This window comes from Pseudochaenichthys georgianus, chromosome 21, assembly GCF_902827115.2.
Source record: "Pseudochaenichthys georgianus chromosome 21, fPseGeo1.2, whole genome shotgun sequence".
NCBI classification, from domain to species: Eukaryota; Metazoa; Chordata; class Actinopteri; order Perciformes; family Channichthyidae; genus Pseudochaenichthys; species Pseudochaenichthys georgianus.
Window position 1 is genome coordinate 14,682,683 of NC_047523.1, and position 12,815 is coordinate 14,695,497.

Here is a 12,815-nt window from a genome sequence, read left to right on the forward strand (position 1 = left end):
GTGGAACCTCGGCTTTAATCGGATATCTTGTATGTGCAGCTACGATTAGTAATAAGGGTATCTTTATCTTGAGTTCTGTGCCAAAGTACGTTAGCATTTTTCACTCAGGGGTCATTTAGATTCTTATGAGACTTGTGTTTTGTTTTGGTAAACATGGTTTGTATCGTCAGTTATGAGATTCTTCCCGTTAATCTGGTATAACACATTAATAGGTTCTTAAATATTAAGATGCCCTGAGACACAGTGTCGTGAAAAAAAGGACCCGCAGAGGGGGGCTTTGAGGCTTAACAGGTTAAAACTGAGAAACATGAGAATTTCCCATGCTAAAGGACAAAAACAAGATTCCTGTCACGGTTTACATACCTAAATACATGTTTCACACAAAACAATCACAACATGAGGTTAACTCAACTGTCAAACACACCTTAGACACAATTTTGGTAGATGGTTGTGAACCAAACAATTAAATTATAGAAGGATTGAGTGGTTGCAGGCCTACAGCAATGTGATCAGAAAGCTCCTAAACCCCACTCTTTTTATAGAAAGTATAATGGTCATGGGGCAAGGACCCTACATTTTTAAACGGATGGGGTAATCCGAATCTCTTTATGTGGGGCAATACCTCGACATCATATACTTTTACCTCAGTGTTGCATGGCATTTTGGGAAATAATCTTACCTCACAGTTCAAACACATGCTAGAAGAGCAAGAGTTTATGATCTGGAATTTGTGACCGTTTGTTTCGTGAAAAGTTTGTCTGCCTCACACTTTCTTTCTACGTGCTGCTGCGTGGGTAGTCGGGCTCTTTCGTTGAACTCCCTCCTCCTCCGGCTGAATAATCTAAGCCATGCCCAGATAAATCACTCCCACAGGCAGTAACGGTAACCTGCACACTGCGGCCGCAGACTGCAGAGGAGCGGACTGATCTGGGAGGTTGGAGCGCGGCGGCAGGGAAAAAAACAAGATTTGCACTGGAACCAACTTCTCTCCCTCTGGTTGTGAAATAAATGTTGCATAAGGAGCACCTGTAACCTCATTCTGCAAAAGCCGAGTAGCTCATATTTAACAGTAATGTCCGGCAGCACTATAGCCAGGGTGCTGGTTGCGCTCTGCATCGGGAGCGCGGTGAACTGTATGCCCAAATCCGCGCACAGGAGTCGGCGACAGGGTCAGCAGCATCAGGTTCCCTCAGCCTCTCAGGGTAAGTGTTTTTCCCAGAGTTATAATGACTTAACAACGGATTTGTGTAAAAGTGAATTAACTGGGAGCCATCAGAGGTCACTTGAGGGACTTCAGAGAGTAAATGATGAAATTACAGTTAATTTGGATCATGTGTCTGACATTTGTTGTTGAGAGAGAAAGCAACAGTAATATCTAACTGGATGCATACTGTCCCTTTAATCTTAGTAGCTGACGTGAATCATTTTGAACGTGTTGGCAATTAAAACTACTTGAGAAGCCTATAAATGAGGTAATGCTTTGTGTAATGTGTTGATAAAATCCACATAAAGCATCTAAACTCTGATTTTGGGAGTCACTGGATAGCAACTTTTCTGATCTCTTCAATTTCCATCGTTGTTAAATGACAAACAATCAAAGCCTTAAAAAACACTTAAACAAAAAAAATCTTGGCTTTAATTGAAGTTGAAAAAAGAAATGAGAGATGTTTCTTGCATGTAAAGTCATGATATGTGAACAAAGAACATGCCTGGTGGGGGAGAGAAAGAGTAAAGGTGTATAATTCCCCACTCAGAGTGCAACTGATTTATTACTCAGCCCTGGGGGACTTTGAAGTCACATCCAGGGGTAAATTTAGCAGGCATGGGTGTAGCCTTCTTCAACCATAACATGTTTATTCCAATGTAGCTTTTGCTTGTTTTGTTATGTTGTGTCTTTTTTAATGTATAATACTGCTATGTGTTTGGTAGTTTAAGCTCAGGGCTAGTCAGTTTTCCAGTAGCCTTATTTTCCTTTTGAAAAATGACATGGTAAGCAGGTACAGTGTTTGAGGGAGTGTTTTTTTTTTCTCTGTCACATTTTCCCTACACTATGTGTTTTAGCAGAAAGTGAGGGTGGTGCTTTTTATTGACCTCCTGCTGTTTAAATGTCCCATCAGCTGTATTTTTAACTTGTGCTTTTTTCCTCCTGTCAGATGGGTGTATAGAGAATGGTCAGTTCTATGCTATAAATGACCAATGGGAACGGCCGTATTTAGGCAGCACTCTGATCTGTACCTGCCATGGAGTCGCTGGCATCAAGTGTAAAAGCAAACCAGAAGGTTAGTGTGTTTAATTTTGTACATACATGTGGCTGTTTCCCACTTCAATATATCTTAATTTCCCTTATACAAGTAGAAAAGACATAATCAACACAACTTTCCCACTTTTTTCTCCCCTTAGCAGAGGAAAAGTGCTTTGATAAGATCAACCAGCTGTCCTACACTGTGGGAGAAACCTATGAAAGACCAAAGGAAGGCATGATCTGGGACTGTACCTGTATCGGATCAGGGAGGGGCAAGATCAGCTGCACCATCGCCAGTAAGTGTTTTTGTATGTGTTATGTCTGGTTTACAAGAAGCTGCCATTACTCTTTTGTAACCCCTAGACCGCACATCCTAGCTAATGTGTCTGTGTATATCCTGGTCTGCCAGACTGAGGCTGGTAAACTATTTCATCTCCATATTCTCCACATCTGATTAGCAACTGGTGCTGCGCAGCTGGTAGCAGTTAGCCAGGTGGTTAGATAATGGGAGAAATGTCTATGTTTCTTTTCCTTTTGCTTGCTTTCTGTGCAAACATATCTCTAGAATCTGTCTGAAATTCTGTCTACACAGACCGCTGTCATGAGGGTGGGGCTTCATATAAGATCGGAGACACCTGGAAGAGACCCCACGAAACAGGAGGCTACGTGTTGGAGTGTGTGTGTCTGGGTAATGGGAAGGGAGAGTGGACCTGCAAACCTGTGGGTGAGTCATTCAGACAGACTGTGACTAACAGACAGCTGCTGGGAAAACTGGCCAATAGCCAGGAAATTAGAGATCCTGGATTATCATTATTGTGTCTTTTTCAAAAGTTGGTTAATGAGTCAAATTAGTGTTTATCTACGTATTTGATAAAACCCAGAAATGACATTGTTCCACTTCTGATTCCCTAATCAGTTTTTGGTTAGATGCCCGAAATTACAATATGTTTACACTTAAATCCCATTGGCTTTTGGTCATGGGAACCAGGGCCATAGTAGCGTCCGGTTAGGACTACAGAAATAGTTTATCCCTTCAGCTGTCTATAGATTTAGCAGCTCATCAGCCTCTGTTTCCTGCAGCGGAGCGCTGTTATGACAACTCGGCGGGAACCTCCTATGTTGTCGGGGAGACTTGGGAGAAGCCATACCAGGGATGGATGGTGGTGGACTGCACCTGTATGGGAGAGGGAAGTGGACGCATCACATGCACCTCCAGAAGTAAGTATTTATAGCTTTCAGCTCCCAAATTTATAATTTATTTATTATTTTCCTCCTTTGCAATGTGTATGGGAAAATCATTCTTGAAAAATACATGTAATGCAGCTTTCTTTTCACACTTTTTTATGAAAGACCTTTTCTCTTTTTGTTTCTTCTCTCGATTGATAACTCTTCTTGTCCAGAAACAGAGTGGGAAAGCCGGGTCATTAAGGGCAACACAAGCAGGAAATTAAATTAAACGCTGCTATTTTTGAACAATTCACGTGTCAATACACAAGTCTGCTTAATAATTAAAGATACAAAGATAAACTCTCTAGCCTCATTGGCAGAGCCACAAGCAAACCTTGTATCTTGTGATTTATTGGAAGATGTACCAGTTGTGTTTCCAATTAGGACCATTACACACATCCGTAAAGATGATGGCTGATGTAACAGATGAACATTTATGTTATTCCCTGTTGGGCTTTTGTCGCATGAAAGACTTCGGGGTGGCCTTGGAAGTTGTTTAGTGGAGGTTATCAATAAATGATCATGCATGTGTTCAACAAGTTATCAACAACCTTCACAAACAGGCACACACATGGAAACAGATGGTAGCCAGGAGGAGTTACGCCCCGCAGGATGACTGCAGCCTTTTAAACATGCACTCAGCACATGAAAGCTTCCCACCCAAAAGGCCACATTGCCGTCTCAAAGTTTCCAATTATTTGTATTGAATTCCTCTCATGTACTCTCTCCCAGATCGCTGTAACGACCAGGATACTGTGACCTCATACCGTATTGGGGATACCTGGACAAAGACAGACGCCCGAGGCCACTCACTCCAGTGTCTGTGCACTGGGAACGGACGAGGGGAGTGGAAGTGTGAGCGACATGCTTCACTTCACACCACTGGCCTGGGTGAGAAATGATAATATACCCGTCTCCTTCTTTTTTTTGTCTTCCCTCCTCCCCCTCTGTGTGAGGAGAGTAGAATGTATACCAGAGACAGATGCTGTCAGGAGGGAGAGATAAGAAGTGCCAAGTGTCCAAGTGTTGAAGTGAGAAAGACGTGTGTTGAAAGTCATGACCATGACCTCATGAGAAAGAGAGATGGGGAACCAGGGAAATAAAGAAGGAGAAATTAAACAGGGGAACATTAGTGCTTGAAGTGGTTTGAAGTGATTATTGGGTGTGAGATGGAAACATATGCTCCTTCTGACTCATGGACAGTAAAAACCTAAAACTTTATTGTAGCTTTGCTTTTGCAAATAGCACATAATCATTGATAGCGTGGTTCAGTCCTCGTCCAGTGGAAATGAAAGCTACATATTCATTGTAGGAAGTTATGCAGTACAACAAACAGATTGTTTCAGCTGAACTCCAGTGACTGTTGCATGTTCAAACCATAGGTTCAAACTTGTATATACGTGTGGTATAATTGTAACTTTTAGCAACATCATCACTGAGACAATATACATCGCTTTTACATGCAATTGGACATGTCTTTTTTCATACTTATGAAAAGAAAAGATTACAAATTAAAATATAGTTGTTAATTTCATTACAATTGGTCTTTTTGATTCTATAGATTTGTCCATAATTCGCCAACAGTTTAGATAATTTAATATTTGAAGAAACTATTTCAGAAAAATGTTGATACAAAAAAAAATGTCTTCATGTGTAATCAACTAGGGCAGTTTACTGAAGATATATAATAGTTTACATTTATACCCTATTCAACTTTATTATCTCCCATTAATTGGTAACTTTATATTTGGGAAGTTTTCATATGTGATACTGTTGCTATACACTAATAAATGTTACTTTTCAGGTACTGGCTCTCGTGTGATCACTAACATCCAGCCTGCGGTCTACCAGCCTGCCAGTGTGTCTGAGGTTGCCCAGGAAGGACCCTGTCGAACAGATGCAGGACTTTCTTACTTCATTGGCCAACGCTGGATGAAGAACCAGGGAGCCAAGCAGTTGATCTGTACCTGTCTTGGGAATGGAATCAGCTGTGTGCAGTGGGGTAAGATATGTTCCCTTTACACAAATATAGCATCAACCAAAATCTGACATAATTTGCTAATCATTTTGCCAAAAGGCATGAAACCAATACATTTGTGAAGTTGTGTAATTAAGGACCAAACCCAGCCTTAATGAAGCTAAGGCAAACATGTCAAATGTTTTCATATGCTCAGTCATATTAACTGTATTTGTTTGGTTTCCTGTCTTGATGCAGATGGACCTTCTCCAGTGTATGGTGGCAACTCCGGAGGTCAGCCCTGTGTGTTTCCCTTTGTCTACAAGGGCAAGACCTACCATTCATGTATCTCTGATGGGCGCAGTGATGGACAGCTCTGGTGTTCCACCTCCTCTGACTATGAGACAGAACAGAAATATTCTTTCTGTACTGAGAAAAATGGTGAGTTATTTTGTTGTTAATATTATAAGGTGTGAATTGTGCGACTTTGTGGAAAATTTACTAAAAATAGCTACTTCTGAGAAGCTTCACTGTTAGGCTATATGGGTAGTATATCTGGTGTACTGCATATTGTTCCTTTTTTCGTTTTTTTCATTTAAAGAAAGTTGACTGGATCATTTTGTTGTTGGAAAGACCAACAGAGGTGATTTTATTTCAGTAGAAAAAGTATTCAGTGAATCTTCTTAGATGCGGCTAGCTAGCATCTAGCGGAATAATTAAGCTAGCCTAACGTGATATTGTGAGTTAAATCAAATCAAATCAAGTTTTATTTATAAAGCACATTTAAAAGCGATTTTTGGTCAGACCAAAGTGCTGTACAGTATATGTAATAAAAACACATTACTACAATCACAATAAAAAAAAATTACAACAGATATATAAAAAACACAGGGAAAAGTCAGGAGTCGTGCTCCGCTCTGACTAAAAGGCCAGGGAGAAGAAGTGTGTCTTAAGAGTAGATTTAAAAACCACTAGGGTCTGGGCCGACCCCACATGGAGGGGCAGAGTGTTCCAGAGCCTAGGGCCAGCTGCTGCGAAGGCTCGGTGCCCTCGGGTTTTGAGTCTGGTCTTGGGCACTATCAGCAGCAGCTGATCAGCCGACCTTAAGGCTCTGCCTGGGGTGTAGCGATGGAGGAGTTCGGCTATATAGGCCGGAGCCAGCCCATTTAGTGCTTTAAAAACAAATAAAAGGATTTTAAAATCAGTTCGGAACCGAACTGGAAGCCAGTGCAGTGAGGCCAGAATTGGGGTGATGTGGTCACGCTTTTTGTGGCCAGTTAGAAGACGTGCAGCTGCGTTCTGCACTAGCTGCAGGCGTTTAATTGAGGCCTGGTCCATACCCACATACAGAGCATTGCAGTAATCCAGTCTCGAGGTAACAAAGGCATTAATAACCCTTTCTAAGTCTTTAAAAGATAAATACAACTTGGTTTTGGCCAATAGTCTTATTTTAAAAAACAGGATTTGACTACGGTGCTGACCTGCTTGTCATATTTAAAAGTGCTAGTGAAAAGTGACTCCAAGGTTCATGACAGAGGGGAGGATGTGTTAAAACGCAACAAATAAATTAAAGTTCAGAAGGGACCTTCAACTTCTGTGGTCTAGCTGTTTTTGTATTTAGATATTTTTAGGGCTGTGAAGTGAACTAGCTTGTCCTCATGTATGCTAACGTTAGCTCAAACAGCTAAAGTGCAGGGTGTTCAACAGTAGCCTATCAAGGGGTTTCCCTTGATCCCCTATTCAAAATGTGTCAGCAAAGTAAATTACACATTTACTTTGTAATTTAAGTACAATTGATTTAATATCAATTTAAGCACATTTAGGTAATAGCTGTTTAATAAAACTAGCAAACTTTATTGAGTAGTCTGGTTTAACAACTAAAACCCTGGAAAGGCCTCAACAAGTATCTGCATCACAGCTACATTTTGTGAATATGTTTGGTATAAACTATATACCATTAAAACAATAGTTGAATATATTCTTGTGTTTTTTCTTTAAACAGTAATGGTGGTGACACGAGGCGGTAATTCTAATGGTGCTCTGTGCCAGTTCCCCTACCTCTATAATGGAAGAAACTACACGGACTGTACTGCTGACGGACGTAGAGACGGCATGAAGTGGTGTGGCACAACGACAGACTATGATGCAGAACATCGCTTTGGCTTCTGTCCTATGGCTGGTATGTCTTTGTGTCTGTGTGATGAAGAGATAGGGAACGACGGGAACACAGAGACCCAAAATGTTCGGGCTGGAGGGGTTGGAGTTGTTTGAAATTTGCAGATTAAGGTCACACTGTAATCAGTTTCAAGGAATGAGTTGCTGTCTCTCAAATATGATAGCCATGGGGGCCACTAACGTGATTAGCCCGGCTAATTGTAAGGTCCCTCCCAGTCTTAAGTCAAATATCTCTCCTCCCAGTCTGAATCAACAAGTTAACATGGCCTTTGTATTGAGACCACGCAGTGACGATGAAAAGATTTAATGGGTATTCATTTACATAAAAGCTGTTATCAGAGGGATGTTAGAAGGAGTCAGGACTCATGGCGCAGACGTAATCTAATTTACAGTTCTTACACCCTTTTATTTGTAAGAAATGTGTTGTTGTGATATTTAGGTGCCAATTAGGTCTCCATGGGTAACAAAAGAGGCAGAAGCCAGCGAAAAACTAGGGGGGCGATGACAGGGCACTAATGTCTCAATGGTAATGATGTTGCCTACAGGTTGTTTAACACAGACTCAAAGCTAACAACATCTTTGGGACTGATTTAGTAATCAAGCGCCTGCATGTTGATGTCTAGATAATATGCCTAATTTAATAGTCTAAATTACAACGTTGTGGTGACATTTGCCAAATTCAGTAAAAAAAAAGGAGCGAGACATGACAAATGCTGTGAATGTTAATATTATCTCTCTAAATTATTTAAACAAAATTGTATTGAAACACTAACATTTGTCTTAGCCATTGGTCAAGTTTAGTTTTCAGTCAGAATTAGTGACTATGTTATAATATCAACAATTATGTATGAAGTAACTTCAAAAATAAATATATGTTCCTGTTATCTCAATTAAAGAAGTCCTTGGTAGAGTCTTGAGTTGATAATAATGTGAAAATAGACTTTTTGGCAGCAGTCTTTACAATTTACAGGATTTATCTGGGATATGTTGTCTTAGAATTCTGGGAAAAGGATTTATTTGATCTAGAACTAATCTTATGTTGGTTTTTTGAAGAGTAGCAAAAAAAGACACGCAGTACTTTTAAGAAGTTCATCATGTGTGCATATGGACAGCCTAGAGAACAGGTATTTGTAATGGTTTTATAAAGTACATTGAACATGATGGATCATACTTTTTTTTAAATGTTCTGTTTAAGCTTTCATTTCCCTCAGAAATTCCTTTGATATGGCTACGTCGGTGCTGGGACCCACCTTTTGGCCGACACCCTGTCTTTAACAACACCCTGTCAAGATTTAAAGAGGAGAAAAACTGCGTTCATGCCCTTTAGCTAGTGTCAGAGCGGGTTGTCTGTGTTAACCTCAGACCAGCAATCAAAGCAGCAGGGGGTCTTTGATATTGACATTAATGACTTCACAGGGATTGTCAAAACAAACATGGTACTTGAGATGTTAATGGCTGTGGTTAAAGACAAGTAATAGCCCCCTGCCCCACCTGTGGCAGTCCTACGGGAAGATGCTGGATAGGCTAATGTGGGTCCACCTCTCCTACACCAACTGCACCGTTTACATTGTTAGATCCACTACCTCTGCAACAATATAACATAATTACTTATATAACAGTTTTGCATCACACTCATTCTTTTGGAAAAACCGTTTTCCCCCACAGCATCTCAGTTGGAGTCTCATAACATACTTTGCTATTTCTGAATAATTGTTTCCTGGAAGAAAAGGGTTGTAGCTCCCAGTGCTGTTGGCTGCAATATCCAAACAGCCATTTAAGTTTCAAATGGTCTCTTTCATAAAACCAGTGGTGTATTTCCTATAAAAGTATTGACTGGTTTTAAAGACATAAATGTAGCTTGACTGTAGAGTGTTAACACAAGGTTCAGTTGATGCCAAATATATTTAGATTTACCCTAAAGTTTACCATTTGTAAGTGGAACAGTTTGAAAGCAGGTTAAAATACTTTCTGTATCTCTAACAGACTGATTTGAAAATATATAAAGCGCCATATCATCAAACACCTCAGTTTTGGCTGCACTCCAAGACAGCATATCCGCTCTCTATCTCCACTGCCGCTTCCCTTCCCTATATGGAGACAAACAGATATGTACTCAGATGCATCCATATCAGCTAAGTCTGCACCTCTGGCTCTACAACATGTTGAAACAATGACATTTAGTATGGAACTGACTTGTGTTTCGACCATATATGCTACTTTTTGAAAACAAAACAAGCTCTGCTGCTGTATTACATCGGGGCTGCTTTGTGGCTATACAGACCAATATGTAGAAGCACTTCCCCCCCCCTTGTGCGAACGCATAGATGCAGGTCTCTGCCTGTCCCACCCATCTTCAAAACATCTCTATCATACCTGATTAAAAATGACTCACTCTTTATAATTACCGGCCAACATATGGGGAACACACAGCCATTCATACGCACGAGGACACGAGACATCTGCTGCTGGCTTTCCATCCTGGAAAATCTTGTCTATGGGCACAGGTGTTCTGTAACGGCTGTATCCTCTACACAGCCTTGTGTTGTAGTAATTGTAGGGTGGAATCGGTGATTTCCGATGGGGATCATTTGTCACAATGTGTGTTTAGTATTTATTTATCTCGATGCAGGAGTGCACTGCTTTTGTTTACTAACTTGTTTTGTTGCACAATTTTGTGTGGCATATTCATTTTTTAACCAAAGTTCTGTATGATTTTTCTCAGGTTTTGCCCTAAATTGTTCAAACTTGAGTAAAGATTACAAGAAATGACTATGCGTTGTTTTAACTGGTTTTATCCTGTGTGTTGTAGCTCATGAAGAAGTGTGTACAACCAATGAAGGGGTGATGTACCGTGTGGGAGACCAGTGGGAAAAACGGCACGAAGTTCTGGGTCACATGATGCGTTGTACATGCGTCGGCAATGGCAGAGGAGAATGGAGTTGTGTTGCTTACTCCCAGCTTAAAGGTGAGTGGGTGTGGCTGTACGAGAGAGACACGGACCCTGTTAGGTGATTGAGTTGCTGCTGTGGCAGGGGTTCTGTCATAATTACAGGGTAATATTGGAATGCTCAGAGTGAAGAGGTGAAAGGTCACAGGTGATATAATCACTCATCAACCAAAAGGTTAAAAGTCAGGCTGCACACCTGCATTTTACAGGGCTTCATTTTCACCTGCATCACACACCCTGTGAAAAAGCAGATGTGAAAAAGCAGAGAGGTTGCTAGTAAAGAAGCCTGATTTTGCTTTGCTACTTTCTGTCATTGCATGCTTTTACATATCTGTGTTTGTTTGCCTATTACAGACCAGTGTGTTGTAGATAGTCTGACCTATGAGGTGAACCAAACCTTCACCAAACAACACGAGGAGGGCTACACCATGAACTGCACCTGCTTTGGACAGGGACGTGGGCGCTGGAAGTGTGATGCCATCGGTGAGTTCACAGGTTTACACCTACAACAGACTGCACCATTTATACCATCAAATTATTTTAATGTAATGGTCTCAATACAATCCCCATTTGATAATTATGTATATTTATTTCTGTTTCACTTCCACACTTAAATATGCACCATTTTGATTGGCACCGCTTGTTGAAAATGTAATTCATTTAAAACAACTGCAGAACCTCACGAGTGAAGCATGATATTTGAGGGCAGCATCTTTAGTGTGAGAACTCTTGCCTGTGGTCACTGTGGAATGAACTGTTCCTTTGCAACTCTGCCCTCAGATCAGTGCCAGGAACCGGAGACGAGAGCCTTCTATAAGATCGGAGAGTCTTGGGATAAAGTCATCCAAGGAGTCCTGTACAAGTGCTACTGCTATGGCAACGGCATCGGAGAGCTCAGCTGCGAGCCCCAGCAGTCCTACCCCGGTAAGATGTTTAACATACATTAGAGCACCGCAATGTTGTGATACTGTCTCACTTCTGACAATATGCAATTGTTAACAGTCAGATATATGTTCTATGGAAGCTTTGAGAAGTGGTTGTGAAAGGCTTTGCTGGGCAGCGTTGTGTTATCATTCAAATTCAAATGATATCATTGTATATACATTGGTCAACGGTAAAAGAGAAAAGTCGCATGCAATGACTGCTCTATGGCACGATTGGTATAAACGATTTAAATCAATGCAATGAATTGGCTTGATTTGTAATTTTTCAGTTTTTATTAGCAACATTTTATTCCTCACTGATTATCTTATCCATTATGCTTCTTAAATAATACATAAATAATATAATATACATTTACATTTGAACATGAAAGTATACGGCCACATACTATTTTAACTAATAATGTAAAATCCCTCATATGCCTTGAGTTTGTTTTCCAATTGTTAACAACTTGATCCGGTTTCAGTCTGTCTGGTACCATTCCATTTTATGATGTTTTTTAGAGTTCATCAAAGTAGTTAAAGCTTTGAGTTCTTAAATAGAAATCCAGCTGGATTTCTATTTGAATTCTGGGGTTTTGCAGGATAACGAATGGTCAATATGTTCACAGTCGGTGTAAAATAGATACTTTCTCACTTTTTCTCACTTTGTTTAGTATTTCTGATGGTAAAATGTGCAAACTTTCCAACTTGCACTCCAACTCCTGCACTTAAAATATTTGTTTATGTCACCTCTAAAATAAGGCCCTTGACTTTGATGTGAAACAGCCAGAGATGGGAGGGGGTGTGATTTCCTCTTTGTACAGATACACCCCCCACTCTGAGCGTTTGTTCCTGCTAACATGTGGTAGTGGTACATCCCCTGTGCTGTTGCCACAGCTGTACAAAGCAGCAGAGTGCATGTGTGTGCATACAAACCCCCCCTTTACACACACACACACACCTACCCCGTGCACACCTTTGAAAACCTGTAACAGCAGTTGTGAACTTTGTAGATTTTAGCAATCACTTAAAAAGTAACCTCATGTCTTGAAGTTAAAACGAACATAATAAAAAAATACAACCATGCTTCATTACAGAACATTATGCAAATATTCAGGCCCTGGCCACACGAGGACGAAAACGGCTAAACGCATAGGATTAACGCAAACGCAATCGCAAGAAAGCTTCCGTCCACACGCAATAGTCATCCGGATAGTGTCTGCCCACACGAGACCGCTCCGTTTAGCTCCAACCGCTGGAGAAGCTGCAGTACATGCAGGAGCCTGTACGTGGCGCTGTAACTTCCTCCACAAAAGCAGCGAAGAAGCATGGTTGTCATGGTTG

At 40.7% G+C, this 12,815-nt stretch overlaps 1 protein-coding gene across 3 annotated transcripts in view; it reads left to right on the forward strand.

Moving 5' to 3' along the window:
- The first annotated feature begins 893 nt into the window (after positions 1-893).
- The window catches only part of LOC117466813 (fibronectin-like), a 53,809-nt gene continuing 41,887 nt past the window's right edge, over positions 894-12,815 (forward strand). For all 3 annotated transcript variants that reach the window (XR_004554307.1, XM_071207052.1, XM_071207053.1), the window contains exons 1-12: positions 894-1,202; positions 2,154-2,279; positions 2,401-2,538; positions 2,835-2,966; positions 3,323-3,460; positions 4,202-4,360; positions 5,274-5,471; positions 5,685-5,867; positions 7,429-7,605; positions 10,411-10,566; positions 10,903-11,031; positions 11,329-11,472. Coding sequence is in view for 2 of the 3 variants with exons in the window: in XM_071207052.1 (XP_071063153.1) it covers positions 1,073-1,202; positions 2,154-2,279; positions 2,401-2,538; positions 2,835-2,966; positions 3,323-3,460; positions 4,202-4,360; positions 5,274-5,471; positions 5,685-5,867; positions 7,429-7,605; positions 10,411-10,566; positions 10,903-11,031; positions 11,329-11,472 (1,810 nt within the window). In the remaining variant the exon portion in view is untranslated. The remainder of the gene's footprint in view (positions 1,203-2,153; positions 2,280-2,400; positions 2,539-2,834; positions 2,967-3,322; positions 3,461-4,201; positions 4,361-5,273; positions 5,472-5,684; positions 5,868-7,428; positions 7,606-10,410; positions 10,567-10,902; positions 11,032-11,328; positions 11,473-12,815) is intronic.